Source organism: Haliaeetus leucocephalus, unplaced genomic scaffold (assembly GCF_000737465.1).
Source record: "Haliaeetus leucocephalus isolate CR32 unplaced genomic scaffold, Haliaeetus_leucocephalus-4.0 Scaffold229, whole genome shotgun sequence".
NCBI lineage: Eukaryota > Metazoa > Chordata > Aves > Accipitriformes > Accipitridae > Haliaeetus > Haliaeetus leucocephalus.
In genome coordinates, this window is record NW_010972665.1 from 9359114 (window position 1) to 9384134 (window position 25021).

Genomic DNA, 25021 nt, shown 5'->3' on the forward strand with positions numbered 1-25021 from the left:
GTGACTCAAATGTGTGATATGTATTAGGATAATCTGGTTTTGTCAGTCACAGATTTGGGAACCCTTCCTCTGTGTGGAAGGAGAGGTGATGGTTTGTAGTTTTAAATGTCAGGCCATACAGGCAGCCACTGGACCACTTTCCAGGTCCAATATTCAGGAAAATTAACTCCAAATGTGCAACAAGCCAAAGCACAATAAGAAACATTTTCTCTCAATGTAAAAACACAAGGATCCAAGAGAAAAGGAGACAGAAGTTCTAAAATAAATTATCAGAAACAACTTTCCTTAACTTTCAAATAGAAAATAATCCAGAACAGTGTAAATATTTTTTTAAAAGATAACATACTTATAGTCATAACATCACTAGCATTCATTAGAATGGAGCAAAAAGAAGCTGGAGTGGGCCACAGGATGAGAATTCAACTACATGCATCAAGATAGCGCCCCATCGTCCCTCAACAACTTTGGAAGACCATTTTCTTCTGGCTTCTGATATAAAGCCCATTTCAGTACATTTAGGACTAGGCTCCTGGTCTCTCTTTAATTTTGGCTGAAAATCTTGCCTAAGCACACTAGAGGCACACATGCACATCATACAAGGTGGCAGAAATTATTCCATGCATCTCCCTACCTCCCTTGCATGTATTGAAACTGCTGGACCACACCCTTTGAAAAAAATCTCAAAGATTTTTCTTTGAGAAAACCTGGAACATCTGAAAATCTGAAGAGCTTTAATTTAAACTCTTTCCCAGGAACTATATTAAGTCATACATTTCCAGGGAATATATGTCTACCCAGTGTCCTCACAGAAGCTAACAAATACGTTTCAATTTTGTAAGCATCTGTCTACTTTGTGTACTTATTTTGTACATTACCTGGAACACCCGCTTAAAGACAAACCTGAGAGTTACAAAGCCATATGGGAAATTCAGCCACACATTTTGCTTTAGAGTACCCTGCTTTGTCTTGGAAACCTCAGCTAAAGATCTTTTTCCCTTGTTAGGCTGTTCCTGATACTGCTTAGCTCAAGTGTACATCCATGTATGAGATCTTCTGGTACATTCTCAGAAATTTTACTTCCACATTACAACCTGCTTTCTGTACCAGTCTTTGCCTAGCCTATACAAAAATTATATTCTCCACAACACAGTAAAAATAGCAGTTACTTTGCTTTATATAATCATGGAGCTTTAAATATTAGTGCAACTATTATAGAAAATCAGGTTATCTGACTTGAGAACAAGTTACCTTGGAAGCAACATTAACCAGGAAAAATTAATAGACCTGTTACGTGAAGAGATTCTGCTTTCTCAATGGCAAGACTTCTATCACATCTCTGTGAGAAAGTCTGCCCTCTCCAAGTTCTACTGACCTCCTTTCCTGCACTCAGGCTACACCTTTCTTATTCTGTCAGATGCAGAGGCCACTTTCAAACTCACAGGTGCCAGACCATTAACACAAATTGTCAGCCTGCAGTGATTATTCACAAAGTGCCTGACAGGTTCCTCCCATGTACTCATAACACTTGTTATGATAGTCGTTTCTAGAATAGTTGTTCATAAATTAACCAAACAAAACTGTGTGTTGTCCACATGGGAATAAGCAAAAGAAACATCACTGTTGGATTTATTTTTTAACAGAAGCTTGAATGGATATGGGATTACACCTGTACTGAATAGGCTAAATTCCACACAGATACACTCAACATATCAACCATACTGATTTCTGTAAGAATCCATGCTGATTTCTACAAGAATCAGAGCAGAGGCTTTCAATCTCATATCTGTGCCATGAACACTTCAAATAAATCTAACAGGCAGAGATAAAACACTTGTATTCCTTAGTCACAAGTTTCATAGGATGCCCTTAGGAATGCAAAGACTTTAACTTATATCAACGTACTTCTGAAGAGTGAGGCTCAAGTTGTGGCTTGCTGACTTGATCTTGTTCTGGGCCTCTAAGTGGGTCATGCTGTCAGCGTTGACTCCCTCAATGGCTATGACAAGGTCCCCTTGGTTCATCTGTGACTGTGCTGCCTTGCTGCCAGGAGTGATCTGTGTGAGAAAAGCAAAAAACAAGAGAGTCATATCCGGATAAATCATTCTGTACACAAAGCACTTACAGAGAACTCACCCAGAACTATAACGAGGAATAGATACAGCAATAAGTACAGTAATAGATACAACACTAGCTGTGTCTATTATTGTATAGGTGGAACAACAAAATTTATGGAAATTAAACAAACTCAGAGTTAGCTCGCATTTCTGCAAAGGTCCAGGACACAACACCTACTTGTCATTACTTCTGTTTTGAGAGGTTAAACCCAATGTAGTGGTTCCCTTACCACATATTATCTCCTCCTCAAGGGGATAATTATCACTATTTATATTACAGTAGTATATAGAGACATTACTCGGAAGCAGAAAACTAATGAACCACTATCTACTGCATGATTTTATTGTATTTTTCCTCCTAAAAGCCTTTTTTCCCAAATTAATTCATTATATTGAGCAGACAGAAAATGAATGTGTGTGAGAGGCCTTGGACATGCTTTGCTTCTTTTATAGTGAGCTTTATAGGAAATCATTCTGCTTAACCTTCCCCACATACAACTATAGCTCCATTATCAAGACAGATTAGTACATACCCGAGGTGACCTCATCAACCTGTGGCACATGACACTCCAAAGACAGACCAGCACTTCTAGAAATAAGAAGCCACAGTGCTTCAACTACAAACCCAACTACTGAGAAAACAGTTCAGAAATTCTGGTCATTCACTATGGCATTGCATTTTGTTGGCTCCAGATGCCTCATGAATGGCATCTTCTCTGAATGGACGGTATCCTGATCTCAGTTTTACACAGCCCTCTCAGCTTGCATCTGGATGACATTGATACAGTACAGCTACTTATGAAACTTGACTCCATTAGGGAACTCCAACTAAAACAGAAGAGCCTTCACATACCATCAGCCAGACAAATTTTAGTGGGCACACCAGAGTTGTGCTCTGCTTTCAGCACTCAGTACTTAAATGGTACGGACATAAGCTACAGGCCTTTGCTCTTATTTTTAGGTACTCCCTTACATTCCTCACTTCTAAGAAAACCCAAGGATAATCTGAAATACAACAAAGGCTGCAGCTAAAAACTCTTCCTTCAGCACAGTGAACATAAAAGAAAGATGTGTCTGATTATGAGCCATATTCCCTGTCCTGGTTTCAGCTGGGTTAGAGTTAATTGTCTTCCTAGTAGCTGGCACAGTGCTATGTTTTGGGTTCAGTATGTGAAGAATGTTGATAACAACTGAAAACATCAGTGTGTTGCTAAGTAGCGTTTATACTAAGTCAAGGATTTTTCAGCTTCTCATGCCCAGCCAGGGAGAAAGCTGGAGGGGCACAAGAAGTTGGGAGGGGACACAGCTGGGACAGCTGACCCAAACTGGCCAAAGGGATATTCCATACCATGGGATGTCATGCCCAGTATATAAACTGGGGGGAGTGGGGGTGGGGCGATTGCCGCTTGGGGACTAACTGGGCGTTTATCGGCGGGTGGTGAGCAATTGCACTGTGCGTCATTTGTATATTCCAATCCTTTTATTATTACTGTTGTCATTTTATTAGTGTTATCATTATCATTATTAGTTTCTTCTTTTCTGTTCTATGAAACTGTTCTTATCTCAACCCACTTTTTTTTACTTTTTACTTCTTTTCCCGATTTTCTCCCCCATCCCACTGGGTGGGAGGGGAGTGAGTGAGCAGCTGCGTGGTCCTTGGTTCCTGGCTGGGGTTAAACCACGACATTTCCCCTGTGAATTCAGTCAGGCTGAAACCGTGAAGTTAAATTCCCAAGGAAACCAAAACCCAACATAAATCCAAACACTTTTCCTCATCAAGTGTGAAGTTAAATTCCTTAACCTGTCTTCCCTAATACGACCTCAAAACACTTAAAAATGTGTACATAATCAAAACAAAAAAGTCCTTCCAAAACAATTCCCTAGACTGCTTGTTGTGCTCCTCCACTTACAAAGACAAAGAAGAAAAAAGGAAAAATAACCCTTTCTTAACACCCCGTTAAAGGTGCTCAGTGTTGAGGCTGGCAGTCTAATTGACAGTGTAGTCTGACAATGGGAGTTGTCAATTTACTAGAACACAGGCTCTAGTATCAGGGTGCTAGAATACAGCACCCTGAATACTCAGACACTCTACTTAAAAAATAGAGATTACTTTGGAATTAGGCACTGTAAATAACATCCCAGAACTGAACGGACTGGAAGAGACAGCTTTCTATACCTTTTCACTAGAGATAAAAGCAGTAAGAGTTATATGTTTTCTGAGTGAAGGACAGCCACAGATAAAATGTTCTCATGCAAAGTAAAGTTGACTGATAATAGCAGTGCCATTCCCTGATGTAGCATTCTGGTGTTAAGGCATTGAGGGGTGGGGAAACACTTTGTGGTAGTTTCAGTGATGGAGTTTTATTCTGCAGTCTAATGCACCCTCATAGAAAGAGATTAGTAGAAAGGGATTCATATTACAAGCATAGCTTTCCTAACCTATTATGCAAACATTAGCTTCCATGCATTTCATTGACTTGCATTGTGCAAAGTACACAAAAAACAGAAGCCTATAAAGAATATGGATTATTTGCATACCCACATGTACTTGTATAGTTACTAAATGACCCTTCCCAGCTCAACCCCCCCAGTATGTCAAGAAACAGAATCTGCAATAAAGTAAGAGGTCAGGAAAAGGCAAAATGTGAACAAAAGCCAAAATCAGATAAATTAGTAAGACTTGAATTTGTCAAGTAGGACACTTCAGTCTTTCTCAATTTATCCTTTTTGTCTATTAACATAAACTGTTTGCCAGTCAGGTAGACACTAAGGCTTGAACTTTCTTGATAAAGATTTTTTAATAAATAACCTTCACATATCACTTTTCTAAGACACCACTTTTTACCTCCTCATGAAACATGCAAGTTCTTGCCACAAAACATTAACTGTGTGATGCCGATACTTGAGTCTCCAGACAGCTGGTTCCAAATGCCGGGAAATCCCCCATTTGCTCATCAGGAACAATGACTAGTTTTTGAACATCAACCCAGCTACTGAAAGTCGAAAGTCTGTCCTAATTCAGGAATTCCTACTTAACACATACATCCCTCCTTCCACCACCCAGTGATGCTTCAAACAAAATAAACCCAGAGAAGCAGAGCTTTCACAGAAAGCATAAAGAAGACTGGATCTGGGACTAGTTTAAGATAGCTGTAACATACTGATTTCCCTCTAAGTTTCTCTGATTTCTGCTTTTTGCAGTCCCAAATTTAAATGTTATACCTTAAAATAAAGATAAAGCAGGTAACTACAACTGTCCTAGAATTAAGAGTCAAATTTAGAGGGAGGGGATGGTTGTAACTAGTGACCTGATTTCACTTACTCTAGTGGGATACTTTCTGCCTAACACTTTTAGAGAACACTACCTAAATGAAAAATATATTCATCAGAAGAATCTATCAAACAAAAGGTCCTGAGTAACTTTGAATTTGTGATTTATATGAATTTCTAACTATGGCTATTGCAGTGCCCTTTCTGAGGCAAAGAGCTACAGGAGAACCACACTGTGAAAATTAAGGAAACAGTCTCAATCACGGCTTACCAGCCAGTGTTACTTTATTTGAAAAGGAAATGAAAGGGATTTGTACTCATCTCTTCAGCTAAGTATAATGGTAGCAAATGTAGGGCTGGATTCCTTCATACAGCTCTACCTTTCCAATTCCTATTTCAGGACCCAGCACTCCATGGATGTCACTTTACCTCTAAAATTCAGCTTACCCTAGCTTCATAGACAGTAAAACTCACAAGTATAGAAGATGGATCTAGTTTATTGTATCTGTAATTCAGAACTATAATAAGTATCAGGAAAGAATTACTTCTTCCCCCAGTCTTCCCACTGGCTAAGAGCATGCTATGTAGATTATTTGGTTCTGTAGAGCTTTATATAGAAGGCATTATTAAAATCTGGATGTATAATCTGTACAAAATATTCAAATCAAAGTACCTATTATACCTATTTTAGTTAGAAGCTAACAGGCTTCTCTGTGAGACTTTAAACTGGACCACAGCGTGCATTTACAGCAGACATTAAGAACAGTCAGTAATTGTTGGGGACAAAATACCAATGTACAGATGGAGATACAGGGCAGCCAGATCTGAAGTGTCAAGGCACATTCAAGACTATCTTGTTCCCATTTTTAAAGATCCAGCAGAAAGGAATGGAATGCAAAGTGTTTATCTGTTCATATTTTCCTTTGAAAATTCATCTCTGATCTACTAAAAATTTACTAAATATAATAACAAACAGAGAAGATCTCACTGTGTCTTTGTGAAATCTTTATGGACTGTTTTCTATTTAAAAAGGTTTTTAAAAAATATTTTTTTAAATGAAGGGTGAATGTTAATTAACCCTTGGAATTAGTCTGCAAGTCCAGATCTGTCTACACAGTACGTTCTAGTTTGCTCTCGTCTCAGCCTCTCTTGTATTAACAGAAGTAACAAAAGTAGACAAATATAGTACTGTCTAGGCCAAATATGCATTTTTCAATTTGACTACCAATTTTTTTTCTCAAAACATCTCTGGGAAAGATCTAGACAGAACTATTCCAGAAAACCTTTGTAACAGTCTTAACTCACTTGCTCCGGATTACAATATAACTTTCAGATGCTAGGTGTTGCAAATGCCTTTATTTAAAGCTACAGTGAGATGTTCACCACAGATTCAAGGTATAGCTATTTCTGTCAATTGATTTACAAAATCCAATCCAGGGTTCCACTGACAGATCTCGCCCAAGCACAGACTTCATCCTGAAAAGCCAAGCATCTTTCAGCTTTCTCAGAAAAGCAGAGGAACACTTGCTGCTTCAGCAATGTGAATTTTCAGCCCACAAATTTCCTACAAGGCAGACATCTGACTTCCAACATCCCCAGCTTAAAGCAAGTGGGCAGGCTGGAAGTATCACATGTTGCTTTCAATGTACTACAGAGAATTCTTACTACGCTCTGTTGTGAGCAGATCTGTATACTGGGTGAATATATAGTACAACAGTGACAGCTGTGCCCTAAAAAATAAGTCTGCACGGGGTTCAGAGTACATACTACTTAGCAGGAGCTCTGGAAGGCAGCGTACAAAGTGCAGCTGCTGCACCACCTTGAGAACAGCACGTGTTCCCATCCAAGCCCCTCAGCTACACTCCAAAGTGGGAGAGATAGGGATCAGGCAGCATTTGAGTGGCTGAGTGTTAAAATACTAACAAGAATGCTTGTATAAACAGATGGATGGACACAGCTTTCCTACCCCAAGGAACTCCTAATTTACAAGGCAGACAAAAATACATAGGGAGGCCTATACAACTGAGAAGGTGTTAATATGGTAGCTTGCAGCATTAGCCAGGGCCACTTCTTTTTCCAGGACTTGAGCTACGTCTGACCCCTTCCTGACCCCAACCCCCAAATCAACAAGTTATATTTTCCGCTTCTTATTTAAGAGCAACATTTCAGAGAATCAAGTATTCACTAGCACTAGAAATATGCTAAAGCACTGGGAATCAATACCCTCTCCTCTTAGGGATCTCTGAAACAGAAGAAAATATTAAAAGAAAATGTTCCTTTCCATCATCAGAAAAGCTAAAAATCAGAGACAGGACATAAGCTATTAGTTACTGGAGACTACGATATACTCTTACAACAAAAGGAATAGGCAGGCACCAAGGATCACAAGAAAATATAGTATGTTTCCTTTATGGAGAAAACACCATTTAAATCTCCCTCTGTTAAATTTTTGCAAGTGGGTTTTTGTATAAATGCCTCCAACAAACCTTCATAGGCTTTCTAAGCACTGAGGCTTGCAGTGCCCGGGTGTGGCAGCAAAACTTCTTCGTTTTACACAAAGGAGCACAACCTACTGAAAGGAGGAGAGACGTGCTTTGAAATCCCACCGCAGAACACTTACACTGAACTGGTGAATGCTCATAGGAATCCAAGTAGTTATCTCTGGACTGGAGACATCAGTTCCTCTCCCATTGTGAACAAGTTAATTGAGGAAATTTATATTATTGTTTCCTAAATGAGTCACTTGCCAGCCCTGTCCCCACAATAAACGCGTAACAGCTCCAAAGGGAAAATCATGGGTTTTCTTAGAAAATAGAAGACAACTTTGGACAAAAAAAAAAAAAAACCAAACCAAAAAACAGCAAAGAAAAGGAATAAAGCCTACTGGGATAAGTCATCAGGCAGAAATTCACCATTTTATTCAATGCATTGCCAGAAGGCATAAAACAGGAATGAAGAAACAAACAGCCTAGATAACCTACAACATAGAACAAATATCCCACTGTCATTGATGATGGCTTTTATACCTTTTAGTGTCAGATGGGAGAGCTGAGCAAGACCAATTCAATGTAAAGACAGAGGACTGTAGGAAACTGGAAATTAAGGTCACTGCACATATCACTAAAAACCCTAAGGAAAATTCCCTTTTTGCAGCTACCATTTTACTAAAGAATATGTCTCTTGTTTTCAATTTACTACCAGGCTTTACTTTTTTTCTCCTGTTTTTTTTGTTTGTTTGTTTTGAACGAGACAAGAAAACCTGCTATTTAAGACCACTCATGGCATCTGCAGAATATGCCACTGACACCTTGAAGAGCTTCCCTTTATATTAAACAGAGCTGAGCTGGCAAGCTGTAGAGACACTCTGAAGTGGCCTCTCAGGCTATGCTTCATCTGTAGTTAGGAATGGAGATTACAATACATGTGAGAACACTCAAAATAGCTTTAATCTACCTCTCGGGTACCAGGAACCACAATGCCACAGCAGCACAGAGATTTTGTGGGACAGCCAGTCAAGTACTTAGAATTCAGGACACCCTGTGCTGAAATCTGTACTGCAAGAGCAGAAGGGCTGCTGGCACTTGAGCTAGCCAGCTTACCTCGGTCTTGGGTATGCCGGGCCATGCTGGAACGATACCACCTCAATTAACACCAGAAATTTTCCTTCTACTTAATGCCTTTACAAGGCTGCTGTTCATGCACAATATGTAGACTCTTCAAGGAAGAAGACAGACAGCAAGCCCTTCTTGCCAAGCTAAATAGACCCAGGTGATGAAAATAAGCCAAATGTAAAAGATTTTCACCTGGAAAATAGAAGGAAGTGTATAGGCAAAGCTTAGGGGATCACCCTAGGAAGGCTTTGGGGATTTTTTGAGAGTGAGTGTGAATGCTCCTGTCCCTGGTTGGAAGGAAGATCATTCCGTTCCCTGCCTCAACTCCACATTATCTGATTGAAAAATTTTCAATCCTTTGTTAAAAAACAAAAAAAGGAAATATTTTGGAGTTTGCAGCTTAGCCTGTTAGAAGCATGACTCATCTATGTACACCAACTACACAGATGATAGTAGAATGTGGATGTGGCTTTTTAATAGAATGTGTTGGCATAGCTAGAAGACTATGTAGCTCTCTAAATCTTGTATGGTATGACTAATAGTAATCTCTCTTCTCCCAATCTTAATCTAAGAATAGCTGTTAAATCTATTCAGTCTATTCTCAGCATCACGTACTGTGCCAAGATAGTGTGTGCTATGTATCTTGAAGAAATGAAATAGAAGCAGAGAGGTGAGTCATATAATAATAAACGTTGATTGTTTTGTTATGACAACAGGTTTTAAGGAACAAGTGAGCAAGTTCTTCTTTGGTATCAAAGAGTTTAATAACCTTAATGCAAATCAAAACTGAGAATATAACTGAGGTACTGATCCTTAATATTCTGGCAGCTCCACGTGTGCGAGCAGTTCCGTCAACTTCCACAGGACAACTCCCTACAGCAAAGTTACACTCAGCTTGTAAGTGCTTGCAGGATCAGAATGGCCAAGTTTCTTCAAAGGTTCCTCTTCTTCTTCCCGACTTTTCTTTTTCAAATTTTAATTCATTTTAAGGCAGTTTTATAAGGTGAGATGTTTCTTTGTGTTTCAAGTACACAGATCTCAGTTACCAATATTGCCTTTCACATTTTCACAGCTATCAGCTTCTTGAATTCTACATTCTGTGCGGTTTTTTGACCTCCCCATACAAACACAATTTTTCTTGTCTCCTCCTACAAGCATGAGCAATAAACTGAGCGGTTTATGTCTTTTGCTATCGGCCACTATGGTAAGATTTTTTTGTTTCAAGTTCATTCTGCTTAATGCATTTCATTGTACATAACTAAGACCACAATGCTTCATAACTTTGAAGGGCTTTTGATCAGTTCAGCAACAATAAGGCCTGACTAAAAGGGCATTTGAGACAATACTGAGAGTTTTAGTCTGGCAGTTACTGGCCTGCAGCCACTTCTGATATTAAACAACTTAAAATAGCTTTGACTTTGAGTAAGACCTGAGGTTCCAGCACAGACTTGACTGATGTAAAAGTGACTCTCTGCTCCTGTGTGTTTGTAAATTAAGGCACTTACAACATTGACACAGGCTTACATTTAAGTGTTGTTTAAATGTGCATTTGTCTATTGAGTTCTTTTTGTTTCTGGCCACCAGACTACCAGGGGAATAATTCTGATCACTAAAACATGAGCTGCCAGTTTGATACAGCAAATAGCAGTACTGTCTCTAAACCAGAAGTATGTAGTATGCAACTCCATGCTTTGCCTACAGACGCTAGAATAGTATAGTACACACAGAAAGGCATCTATATGAAAGAAGATGAAATGTAGCACATGTCCACAGTGACAGAGATGTTGAACCAGAACCAAATTTGCAGGAACTACACTTGGTATCATTCGATTACTTTTGCATCCGAAGTTTTAAGAGGCCATATTGCCCAATGTGAACCTGTTTCAATTGGATGGCCCAACATTAACCATCCACCATATAGAATCAATTACTCATTAAACACTCTCCTTATCCGCAAGAATAACTGTTTTGTACCTGTAGCATTCACCCATGCTCTGTGGGAGAATAAACAAAAGCACAGGTTTCAAACTACAGAGTGAAGAATTCCTTTCGAGATCCAAGTGAATAAAAAAGAACAGAAGCAAAGTTCCCCTGAGAAAGTGCAATGCAAATTTCTTCCGTAATATGGTGTATCATGTTTAGTGCATAACATGACATCCTGCCAGATATCTCAGTAAGATCCTTAGAATGTAAAGATGTAGCAGGTAAAATACAATCTTGACACATTTAACAGGTACCTAAACTGCTGGATGTTTCGGCAAGCAAGGGAAGTTGTAGAGACTGAGGATGTTTCTTTTACCTGTTAAAATGTAATAGCTTAAGCTTTGTTTTCCTAGCTTTTCAATCAAACACAGACATGCCACTTCCCTTGTGAAGCCACAGGAACCATATTTGTTTAACAGGAAATAATTTGAACATATTGATATAATCTCAAATCTAAAAGGGAAAACTTGTTATGTTGAAGATTGCGAAGACTGACAAAATAATAATTAAAAGCAACACAATCTGAATTTTAAAAAAAGGAAGCATCTTGTTATACTGCTTCTTTATCTTGAATGAAGAGGGATGTGGCTATTGCTGAGGACAAGGACTGAACTTTATTTATGGCATGATGATGCCAATGCTGGTTTTGGGTGTATTAACCCAATAAAGTGGTGAGTACAGCAACCTTCAAAAATTTCCCACTTAAAGCTTGCAGAGTATAATACACACCCCCACCCCGATTTTACTTGACAAAGTACAAGCCAGTGATATATACGGTTTTCTCAAGGTAAAAGCATCCCTCTAAGTGAATTTTACATCCATCAGCTTTATAATACTCTATTGCATAAATGTAGCTGAGTACCTTCCCACACATCTCAGTGGCTTCAGGACACATAGCAGTATTAAGCTGAAAAGTTTTAAAGGGTGGGGTTTTTTCTTTTTTCCATATACAAGAGTATTTTCCATCACTCTACAATAACAAATTTTTATGTGACTTTAGAATGGCTTCCTGGTTACAGACAAAATTAAATAACAGAAATTACATTTTTAACATACTGATAGTCTCTGTAGCTAAAGGCTGTTTCAGACTCAAAATAAAAAAATAAATTAGATGGAGAAAGTGTTATTTATTGAGAAGATACAGTGATTTTTGTACAACTACTAATGCAACATGGGTAGATTTGGTGACAATAACTGTTTACCTACTTGACTTCTCTCCCCTACGAACCACTAAGCTTATGATGAAACAGGAGGCGAAGTAAACCCTGACAGAGTGGATCCTACATTAATCTAGGGCTCACAAGCTTGTTTAATTTCTGGTCAGAAAGAAGTCAGATCAGCTGGGTGTGCTATACATGAAGGTAACCTGGACTGATAGTCTTCTTTCCCCACAGAGTACTGCTCCATCAGCTCCCCTTCCCAACCGGCACCACTTCCTAGGGAGAACCTGAAGTAAAAATTCTTTACAAAACATTACACAAAAGGTAAATATATTATGTTCTGAATAGTCACAAAAAGGCTTCATTAAACAGCAATACTGTTTATCAGCCAACACATCCTGAAAAGTACAACTGCAAATGCTGCTAAATTAAGAAAATGCAACATCAAGAAAGGTGCACTGAAATAAGGCTTTAACAAGAATGTCCCATAAATTTGAAAAGCCATAAGCTGATTTAGAAGCAGGTAATTTAGAAAGAGCTTTAAGAAATGAATGACCTTAGCTAGTTAATATTAATTTGCCTATGGTGAATGGCTCTTCATTTGAACTGACGTGTGTTTGAAGATCCAAACAATGCCACTCACTTTCATCACACCATGTCTTCTATTTTTATGCCCAAATTTTGGGCTGAAACTTGACTCCAAAATTCCCAACCACTACAAGGAAAGCTGTTGTTGGGGAATTTCCATTCCAGATAAAGGCAGGAGTCTGTGATCTCATAATTTCTAATTCAACAGAGTGCATAGCTCAAGCAGCCTCAATTATCTTTGGATAAGCTACTGCGTTGTTTTTTGTGGGTTTTTTGGTTGGTTTTTTTTTTTTTTGTGGTTTTTTGGGTTGTTTTTTTTTTTTTCAGAAGGAAAATTATTTGTTCAAACTCTCAGTCCCTCTAGAGTTCTCTAAAATGGTGAAGCATGTTTACTTGACCATCCCACTCAGCACCATAGTCCCAGTACTCACTGTTAGAAAAATAGTACTTCCACAACATGAAAAACAGAAACTTTTTGACATTCACAGAAGAACTTATTGTCGTGACAAGGATGACATCTGGACCTCTTGCCTGCAGTAATACCAGGTGTATTACCTACTTTGTCAACATTCATCCACCAGTGTTTTAGGTGCCCAGAGAAGCACTCCCTTGTGGACAAGCTGATCTGTTGTCTCTGATGACAGGTTTTGAATTCCCTGAGGAGTTACCCAGCACATGTATGTGGGGGGGGATTTCAACGGGCAAAGACTATGACCAGTAACTGGCACTTGAAAGAAGGTATTAAGGCAGGAAAAGAAGCCTGATCAGCATTTCCTACCCAGCTGACATGCTACTGTGGACAGTCTTTCACCTTCTGAGCAGCTCACCCTGGTGATCAACAGCTGAGGGTTAGAGAGCTTTCAGTTTGCATTGGGAATGCTAAATAACATGTATCCCATCTTAGTAAATTCTTCAACTTTTTGTACTACATTCCAGAGGGTCCAATGAGAAATCTCCATTGTTTTAATTACAGATAGCAAAGTGGGCAACCATCAACTGTGAATGAATACTTTCTGTCTAACCAAAAGGCCCCTGCAAAACACAGCCTACAGATTTGCCTGTGATACGGATATTTCTGGTTAGTGATACTTTTACCTGTTAACCTGGGGAGCAACGTTCCTGCCAATTCCTTTTTGGGTACTCTGCTTCTCTCCTGTTTTATCTCATCTAGGTTTGGTGTTCAGCATTTACTGGTATAAGCAGGACCAAGCTAAGGCAAGATTATTCTTCCAGAGCACACAGGTTTTAATAGAGTGTTTCAGGTAGGGCCTTGAAGCACGCTGTCTACACACACTCCTCAACTCTCACTTCTCTGGACACTCCTATTTCTTTTAGGTAGTTAATTATACTTGGAAGGAAAGTAACAGTGAATCATAAAGATTCACTACCAGTTTGGCAGCATGATCAGTGGTTTAGGAGCTTAGGGTAGATTTTAAAAAATAGCTTACATGTTCGTATCTAATAAATATTCTTACATAACAAAGGTTAAGTGTGTAAATTGTGTGTGAAAATCATCATTAGCCTGCTTGGTATATTTAGCTAGGCTTTATCTAGATGAATGTGGTTCTGATTCTCAGTTTAAGGTATTAATTCATCCTTGATTCAGACCACAGCTCCTTATGGATCATCAGGTTGTGTAATTTACACGTAGCTTGGGAGTAACAGTGAGGGTGCCTCATTTTCATTTCAAAGCTGTACTTTTCTCTTTCATTCCTTTGATAACTGCAGACATTTTTTCTCAGAAGCACTGGCAGCAGAGGTTGTAATGAGTTACATACCTAGCCACAAGTTTCAAAATTCTGCATGTCCAAATTAGGAATTTTCCTCTTCTGGTCCAGGGTAAATACACTAATTATGATAATCTGATTGCATATTTTGTTATGGAATAAATGTTCGCAGGACATCTATTTAAGTCCATGGAAGGAACACAATCAAGCTCAGAATTTGGCTTAACAGTGTTTTCCTTGGCTGCATTAGACACTGTAACTTCTGCAGTGGAGCATGTCAAAATAATTGGTTTGGAAGAGGCAGCAGGAAAGTTGTTGTTTGACCAAGAAAGAATTTCAGAAAGTCTAAGGTGGTCTGCCTTTCTGTGCCCAGTTTGTCTTTTTTCCTTCCTCTGGCACCAAATGAACTGCTAAACAATGAATTGTAAAGATGACAAAATATGACAGTTACTTTAATAGGGATTCCTGCTGCTAGTAAAACCATTATTTGCCTGATAGAGATGAGGAATGAACGAAACATGTAGAAAAAAGTTAACCCTCCACTTTGATCTCAAATGAGGACTTAGCTAAACTGCAGGACAATGAGATTCATCACTCTATTTTCTCATCAAGCAAGCATCTAAATGGCTAAATTATAGTGACATTTTGGACTGCATAAAGCAAAAATGTCTTTAAAGTAAAGACTGATGTATTCCCTAATACTAACATGCAAATCTCAGAACCAGCCAGAATTATGACTGATGGAATTATGAAAGTTCTGTTCTAGGCAGAGTTATATTTACAGTAATGTTTTTCAGAGCTGTACACCCATGTGCAAACAAAATCTGTAGGTGTTTTGGAGTTTTAATACGTTGTCACAGTTTGATCTTGGCCAAGTTCCTCTAAACCCTCTTAAATCAGATTACTTAGTGGATGACTGGTTCCCACCCTCCCTAGTTTTTATTTTTCATCTGTTTCCTTTTTTTTTTTATAGCCTTCCTTCTCTCACAGCATCTTGTTCAGTAACATTGCTTAGTCTCATGAATCATGTTTGCAGAGAAAATATTTTAAAACTGTCAGTAATGGAACTTTGATGTGCTCCACATCAAGACTATGCCAACTGCAACAGCAGCAGAAAACATTTCTCAGAGTGAATATGCACCTATTTAACAACAGGGGATTTTACTTCAGATACCAAGAAGCGGAAATAAATGAAAATTAAGAATGCGTGGATGGTTATTGGGCAGCTGGGGAGATTCCTGGGGCAGACAGAAGTGCCAAATGGAGCTGTATTAGTAATCTCTCTTTATCCTAGGATGGGTCTTCTATTTATAGAATTATACAGCTCTTCAAGAGACTGTAAGATTACACACTTATATGATATGGAGCAACATATGCATTTTACATGTAACTGCCTAATAAAGTCCAAAGATGCTCCCAAACTTTTACTATACATATTTTAAATAGTACCACAGATTATGTCCATCTGGTTCTCTCAGCTGGTGACAGGCATTTTCTTCTGAATAGCCTTCCCCTCTGCCTTTTTGTATCATTTCCAGGACTGAAAGAAATTCACCCTGTACCTTCTGCTTCCATTTCCTGTGTTTTTCCTACATACAATACTCAGAAAAGAGCTCCTTCATAATTCCAGATCATACCAATGAGTCTTCTGGGTCATACCCAGTCCAGCATACATTCAAGTAAAAGTAATTTCTCTTCCACACAGTGACATTAACCTCCTATTCTATATCTAGAAAGCAACATTTTCATAATGATGCTATTCTTCAACAGATATCCAAAGTCAGAACTAGAGAAAGACTCCTATTATTCAGTCTTAACGTTGAGTCACTACTGGAAATAGCATTTTACCAGCAAAATTTTATTATCAAATTGCAGAGACTTCTGAGGCTGCAGAGGGAAATATTAAGCATGAACAGTAGCTGACATTAAAGCTGTATGCGTCAAGCACACAGAGAAAATGCAAATGTAAGCTTAGATTAATCTAGCTGTCTCTTCTCTGATGAAGAGACACACCAGAGATTTGAGGAAATTCTCTGGTTTTAAACAGTAAGGCATTGACATTTCTCTTTCACGTACATACAGCACCTAGCATAATGACGCCCAGACCTTTCCTGGCCCTGTACCTCAGGGTAATACAAGTATTGCAAATAAAGAATCAACACGTTTCAGAGTGACAAATAAGACATCAAGCAGTATTTCGGGTAAATGATACAGAAGACTGGTATAAAGAAATCATCTAAGTATTAAAATGAGTTCCTAATAAAAACACAAGTAGAAAAAAGGAGAAACTGAGGCATTGGAATAAGAGAAAACTTAATTTACAAGATTCTGTCTATGTCAGAGAAGAACAAGACACTGTCTTCACTCTCCACTTCAAAACATCCAACATCATCTCATCTAACTCTGCTGCTCTGTGTGAATACCACAGACAAAAAGAATTGACATGAAAGCATGGATTTCAAGCTCTATGCTACTCTGCCCTGTAGTCTAGGCAATAATTCTAGCATCTGTTGCAGCCTCTATGAAGAGATTTGCAGTGATAGTGCAGAGGTAAAAGCTCTGCAGACAATAAGGTATCGGTCATGTCTCTTTGGAGGCCGTTTATCCTTTTTTATCGTGCATGACCCTGTAAGAATGTGCAATGTGATAGTCCAGAGGGAAAAAGCACTAGGCTGTCAAGCTGAGCTTTTGCTGGCTGCAGCTCAGCCATGACACAAAGTCATGCCCATCTTATGTAAAGACTGATGAGAAGGCCGAGTGCTGTTTCTATCAGTGTGTAATTAGAAAGTCTTGTGCTTGTATTAGTAGGTACACTGATAATCAGCCCACAGAATTAAAAAAAAAAACAAACAGAGCAGAGAACTGAAAGTCTGAATATCAAAAGTGGTTAAATCCTTCTAAAGAAGGAAGGGCAAAGAACAGAAATGCTCTAAGATTAGCAGCTTTCGAAACAGCATGTTTACAAGTACCTTCCCCAAGTAAGGTGTGAATCAAGCTGTTGTGGAAGTTAGTGAGTCAAAGAGTCTCATGCAGGAAATGAATTCCATTGTGCATATTCCTCCTGTGACCCCAGTCTGTTGCTTGGAGGACCAGAGAACTTCTGTCTCTTGGGATTTTATTTTTCTGTCCTGTCTGTCAACACATTAGAAATAAAGCTTTATCACAGCAAAAATATTATGGTCCCAGTTCCCCATTACTTAGCACAAAGTCATTCTCTTCAGTGCAAATGCAAGTATTTCAGTTTCTCTGTTAACTGCTTTATAGCACTACAAATGACTCTATAGCTGCCTGGCAATGGTAAATTAGAGTTTGCATTTTCACCTCAGGCGAAATATCAATGATTTCTTCTCAAATAACATTGGGAAAACATACCTTTAATTTACAATAGGGTTCTAAAAGCTATTCTATTCCCTCTACAGTTTTATATTAATATCTATTGGATTTATGAATATGGAAGTAAAACTAAAGACTGCAGGCAGCCTGATGCTCACGTCCCCATTTTCTTCTGTCCTGGAGAGCAACTTCCCTGCTCCTCTTATCAAAAATAACAACTTGTAAGTCCATCTTACCTTTACATTTGAGAACCTCTGACTAATGACTATGGCTAGGGCCACAGCAAACTCACTTCACAAAAGAGAAAGCTGGCAGGACTCACACATAACTTGCCATCTTGCAAAGTCAATGTGTAGCACACTTTCCTCTTTGTACCAGACAGTCCTTTTCTACTCCAGTATGTGAACACTCAAAGCACTCAATCTTTGCAATCTTTTGAATGACATATAACCCTAAATCACAGAAATCAAAGTTTGAAGATGCCTGTGTTGGCAGAATGCAGACAAGCAGCCCATGTTAGTGGCAGAAAGTCAGGAGAATGGTCCACAGGATCAAAAGGATCCATCTACATTTATCTGTAGTTCACTTAAGCAACTCCTTGTCATGATAAACCTATGAAGCATGGAGATCCATTTAAAAAAACAAAGTATAATGGACTTAGGAGAGATTGGATTTCACAGTGGTACACTTATCTCAGTGGGAAGAAAGGATGACTACAGAAACTTCTGAGGTAAACTTGAGTTAATACTAAGTAACTAACTTTTTTTCCCCACCTTAAAACATCTTTTGTTTCCCTTTCAAGCTTTATGTAATAGATATAACAATCAACTGGGAAACTTCATCCATGTGTAGATAGTGCACACTCTCAAATCCAGTCATAATATGTAACATGCCAAAGAGGTTGAGGGAGCTGCATGTTTTTGCGTAAGCTATAGATAAAGTGTTTGTCAGTCCATAGCACACGTATTTCCATAGGGGACAGTAGTATTATAATACACCATTTTGTTAACCCATCATTTGAACTATGTTGATATTAGTAAAGGAAAAAAGTTTAATCTATTTTTGTTATAACCTTGTAATTTAAGTTATGATAGTATTTTCAGTATTTAGTAATACAGACTGATGTTTCCAAAGCCTGACTTACGAGTATTCAGTGCAACAGCACTTACTAATATATTGACTGCCTTAGGTATCCTTTTTAAAAGTGGAGTTTATTTGTAACAGAAGTTGTTTTGCCTTGTTAAAAATGAAAGTACTCCTATTCTATATGAGGCCTGTACTTACATACATGGCCCTCTTTCATGAAGGGCACCAATCCAAATTATTACAAGTACTAAATGCCAACTAATTCTCCCTTATGAGTTATGATAAGTGATTATTTTAGGGTGAAGCTATACATTTTCCAAAGGGTCTTTATCACAGCTATGTTGACAGGACCTTAAGTATGGTGGTATGTTTAGTACTACCCTAAAGTAGCTGAAGTATGTGCCACAGCAGGTGCTACAAGTAGAACATAGATTTGCTTTGACATTAGAACGTGGGGTATAGAGTGAGCGCAGGATTGTTAGAAGGATTTTAAAAGAGCATATGTTGTGAATGGTTTGGAAGAGCAGAGCCTTTGGGGTATAGCATTAGAGTCAAAGCTAAATGAATTTGAAGAAATCCTGCCTTGTCATGGCAATAGCTGTTTGTACTTTATGATCATCATGGTATCTGTCATTAAAGAAACATTTTGCCACCTCTAAGGGAAAATCTCACTGAAGAATAACCTTTTGGTGAAAGTGAGACCAAAGTATTAAAACATGTTATTTGAGCTTTCAGGGATATATCTGCCACAGAACTGTATAAAATTACAGCTGCATCTATTTTACAAAATTTAACATTTTACATTTATTTCATGTTCTTGATAATGCCTTCTTTGTAAAAACTTAATCTTGAATTTTTGCACCAACTCCAAGTGTCACAGGATGTTGGTAATCAATATACTCCTAGTCCTTCAAGCACAAAGTGGCATAGAAGATGACAGCTTCTACCAATCAAAGGATCTCTCTGCATCTGTGACCTATGTCCCCAACCTAGACTGACCAATTCACTCTAACAAAGTAGGAGATGAAAAGACCCTCATTAGCTATAGGTATACCTCCTTGCTGACACACATACACTTCTTGCATCCATAAGCATGCATATGCTCCTCTACTTTTCACAGTGATTTGGAAACAGTCAATGTGGTTGTGATCTGTGCCACAAAGTTTCTACTACAAGAAATTATTCGCAGCGCCTAGTAGTTTTGGCCTTTGCAATGTCATCTACAAAGATATTGATTATTCCTTTCCTAATACCTGAGCAATTGTACAACAGTATCTAGTTTTCATTTTCACAAATTACTACTGACTTTTCTTAATCCATCTGCAAAATCAATTTATTGCTTTGTGTATGAATTAAGGTCACAGATAACTTGTAAAAATGAAATGAAATATCTAACCAGTCTACTTGACAGTCAGTTTACAGACTTGAGGTATGCCAAAACTGTAGCTAAAATTAAACTTCCGTGAAAAATAATGGAATCATCCCAAATGTCACTAAGAAAGCAGCCTAAGCAGCCTATATGTTTCCCAGATTAACCCTATAATATATACACAGCCAGAAAACCTCAACCTCATCTCTGATTAAAAACTAGAGCTAGATTCTCAGATATTAGAAAAAATACCACATTCTGTGGTATTCAGTCTCCTTAATGAAGTTATGCTGGTTTATACCAGCTAAAAATATTACTCTTATCTCAGTGAGTGTAGCATTTCTCTTACAGAAGAAATTTTAACTTTACATTAAATGATATTTTTTCCAAGCTCCTTTTATACACAAATAATTGAGAACAGCAGTATTATTCTTCAACTCATAAGGCTCTCTTGACACATATATTTCCCCTGTAACTTCATAGAACTAGTGGAATTATACCAGGAATAAATCTGTCCCAATATCTTCAGTTACTCTATTTGGAAACCAGTCATTTGCCTGACCTTCAGTGCAATGCTAAAAACAGAGTTTGTCTGTCATCAAGAGCCAGTGAGATTTCAGATAAAACAGAAGTCATGGCTCCTGCAATGAAATTCCAGGAGTGTCCATCAAAGGCTTGCCAACAATAGCATCTCACTTAGTCAATACTTTCATACTTTGATAAAACTGGGGGGGGGGGGGGGAAGGGGAATTTTGGCTTTTGGAATTGAGCATGTCACAGAGACTTAGTACTCAGTCTGAAGTATGCGAAAGCAGAAGAATTCTTCAATCATATTCTACCTAAACTTTTATGACTTGAATAGCTTTGGTTCTTTAGAGGCCCAAATGCTTCTCACACTATTGAGAATTTACCACCCCCCCCCCCAAACATTCCTTCTTACTACCAACACCAGAAGCTATTTAAAATAATATATATATATCAACACAAAACAAATCATCTTTTTTTCTAAACCCCAATGTAAATATTGTCAGCAAGCACTGAAGTGGAAGCAGGAGTATTTATTCTCCAAGCTTCCAAGGCCCTTGTTTAAATGAAAATAGATTAATCTTGTGTTCATTAAAATAGGAGGATTGTTATAGAAGGATAGCTGCCAGGCAAGACTTTAGACTTCTTCCTTATGGTCCTATGCCAGTACATAGGCTTACAGTGCTCTCTTCTTTCAGACTTGACCCTGGCATTTCTCTTGACATTACTCAAACTTAAACCTCAATATACTATCCCAGTCCTAGCAGAATATTGCCAAAGGCTTTGACAGTGAAAGATGGGGATAGCAAAAATTACCAGTCATTTCCACATGCATCCTAGATATCCATTAGTACATACATTAGCTTGCTAACAACCTCACTGTCTTGGAATATATGCTTGCATTTCCAGTATTCGTGCAGTTTGTCCAGTGTTGTAGTTAATTCTTACTTGGGTTTCTACCTGGAGGATATAAAACCAGCTATGTTTATGGTAAGACTAAGGATAAGAGTGGGTTGGAGTGAAGCTAGCAAAAAGGATATTATGTCATCTTTAACATGGTGTTCTCGTATCACAAAATGGACAATGTATATTTTAATCAAAAAATAAAGACCTGTCCTAGTCTCTCTCTCACTAGTCTTTGCAAGGAAAATTAGCCATAAAAAAAAACAGAAGATGGAGTTGTCAGAGGTAAGAATAGAAAGAGAGACAATAAATTTCAAGACAATATCAGGCATTACAGGAAGTAAAAGCTGTATTTCAAAGCTAAGCAGAAGTTAAGATTCACACTATCAATTTTTAAGTGCAGCTTATAGGTAGGTCTCCTTAAACATGAGGCCATGGCACTCTGTTTTATCATCCAATTAAACTAAGAATCATCACAGTGTAACCTATTTGCAATACAAAGTGATGCAAGTCACCAGATGAAGAGAGGAAAGCATCAAGAGGCACAGCTAAACCAACAGCTATTTGTCCTTGGTGTCACAGTACTGCCCACAAGTTCAGTCAGAGATGCTGAGCCTGTTGGACAAGTTTTGCAAATTCATCCAAGAAGAAAACATCCACAGCCATCAAAACTGTTGTCAAACTAGGCAAGGCATGCAAAAAGATTAGCAAAAAGAAACAAAAGCACTACAGCTGGGAGAAAAATCCAAGTCTCCATGTTCTTGAATACTAAAGGAATGAAGCTGGACAAAAAGTAAAAAGATACCATCAAAACAGCCTAGATTTTTATTTATTCAGGTAGCAAAGCAAGATAAACTGGGCAAAATGTAAGTCATGGTGTGACAAACGACAGAGAAAAGGTATATATATCAAGAGTACCTGTTCATCACCAGCATACAAAAAAAAAAGTAGGACAGATTTTTCTATATGCCAGTTGCATTCAAAGATAAATACACAGGTCACAGGCAGTATGCATTCAGGATGGAAAACAGGGAGAACACTTCTCACATACCAACCAAAAAAGTAAAACTAAGCTCAACCAAAAATGTACCAAGGACATTGCAAGTCACTGCCGCCTTCATCTATTCTCAAGATTTGATATCTTTCTAAACAAAGATGCTTTTACTTGATTTCATATTTCCATTCTTTCCTTTTTTAAAAAAAAACCAAAACCAACCAAATAAACATAGGGATTTGGAGCTTTTAATATTATGGCTTTACTCAATAAATATATGAAAAATTCAAATAAATATTAAGAAACAGATGTTTCAACTTCACCTTTTCAAGGTGGTCATCATCAGCTCTTGTAGGGAATTAGAATTTAGCCAGAAAAATGCTTCTCTTATGACCTACTGAGAAAACTAATTTTTACTGAGTATCACATTAAAGTAATTGTAGCAATGGTGGGAGGATATGAACAGCTTCGGAAGATGGCGTGCACCCTCGTCTTTTTTGAGAGAGACTTTGGCAATTTGTGGGCTTTTCTTGCTAGCTCCTGATCCATATTTTGTTATGGTAAAATTGGGTTGCATGCAGTGGAAAAAGATAATATTTTAGACAGTATTTTCTATGCATCTTTCTTTACAGATTAGTATAGCCCAGGACAGTCTCATGCTAGTATGGATGTATGGGCTAGATAGCCACTACTCAGACAGTAGTCGAGAGCAGATACTTTAGGGGAAGATTAAAACTAAGGACTTCTGGCATCCAGGCCAATCATTGTGGATGTTCTAAAATTAAATGCCAACAAAGAAAGTTTCTTCCTAAACCTTTTATCTATGCATTGAACAAAGAGGCTTAATCAACTACATGGCAAGAGCTCTTCCTTGGCCTCCTAAGTTTGGAGATGCATTTAATATTGGGACTCAATCCAATTTCTGCAAAAACAGTGGAGGAGAATCAAGACTTAATGTAGAGAAAAAAAGCAATATTGTTTACAAGTCCTCTTAGAAATGCTTTCCTCAGATATAACTAATCAAATGTCCACTTAATAAGGCAAATAATTCTAAGTGTTAAATTATATTAAAACTACTCCTTTGTGCTGTTTCCTAGCCTATAAAGAGTTTTAATAAAACAAAAAAGTTATGGACCAAATTAAGTAATTGAGCTAAACAGAGTGGCAAGAGAAAAAGACATCTACCCATATCATCAAATGGCATGAAGCTCAGATCCAGCTTTGAATTCCTTCCCCATAGGAAGGATCAGCATCTCACACTGTACTTATAAAATATAATACTGTACAAGAGAGTGTCCTGCCTCCCTTCCAGGTTGTCTTTAGGACACATGAACTCCAGGGAATCATGGGTGGAATGTATAAAAGATCTTATTGCAGCTGCTTGTACTGCACCTGTTCAAGGGATAAATAAAGCAGCTAAGTTCTAGTTTTGGTTTCATTCGCTGCCAGTGCCTTGATGTGCAAAGAAACGATATACCACCTACTCATCTTGTCAATCATATTGCAAATATGTTTTCAATATTGTGGAAGTGCTGATCACTTTTTTTTTTTTGCCAGGAATGTTCCCATAAGCTGGGATAACCTCTATGACAAGTCACACGCACTGAGAAAAACCAAACCCACTTCATATTCTTCCAGACAGCAACCCTGTTCATGTAAATTATCAATCCCTAGACTTCTTCCCATTCTTACTAGGAATGGAGTTAGAACTGGGTCTAGAAACTGATCTGAAATTAAAACTGAATTCACAAATCCTCTAGAGCTTACAGATTTATTCTGCTTTGTTTCCCCTCCCTGCCCCCCCGCCCCTTTATTCACCTCTGACTCCCAAAGCTAGAAACCTGTTATCATATTGTATAAAAGAAGAAATCCTGGATCTGTGCAAGTTGAAAATCCAGACCTTTTTAATGTGAGTCATTGGGGTCTCTCCATTGCCATTTAGGACACACATGCACGTTTTCACAGGGTACATTTTCCACAAAAGCTTGTTGTTTTGTTACTCTGCAGGGCAGATTATTTTTTTTAACTCTTTTACTTACTTGCCTATTTCTTTACGTCACCTAAAGAATGTTTTCTAGAAATTCAATCAAGTGAATGATGTAAGCCTCGGAAGATACAACATGGGCTTGGAAGAGATGCACATATTCCCATGTTTTGCCACAAAGAACTTGCGGAAATGCTCACAACCACTATCTGCTTGTATTTTTTTTTTTTTTAAAGAAGATTAATGTGTCCTAGTATCTATGCTCAGCATATTGTCTTCAGAGAAAAAGTTGGAGATTACAGTCTGAAATGACATTTCACAGGGTGAGGAAGCAAAGCTCTGCCGAAACTTAAGCATGGATATGTAGGAAAAGG

General features: G+C 38.1%; 1 protein-coding gene across 2 annotated transcripts in view; it reads right to left on the reverse strand.

Moving 5' to 3' along the window:
- Positions 1-25021, reverse strand: part of LDB3 (LIM domain binding 3) — a 118997-nt gene that overhangs the window by 82848 nt on the left and 11128 nt on the right. For both annotated transcript variants that reach the window (XM_010567877.1, XM_010567878.1), the window contains one exon: positions 1903-2054. In XM_010567877.1, the coding sequence (XP_010566179.1) occupies positions 1903-2054 (152 nt within the window). The remainder of the gene's footprint in view (positions 1-1902; positions 2055-25021) is intronic.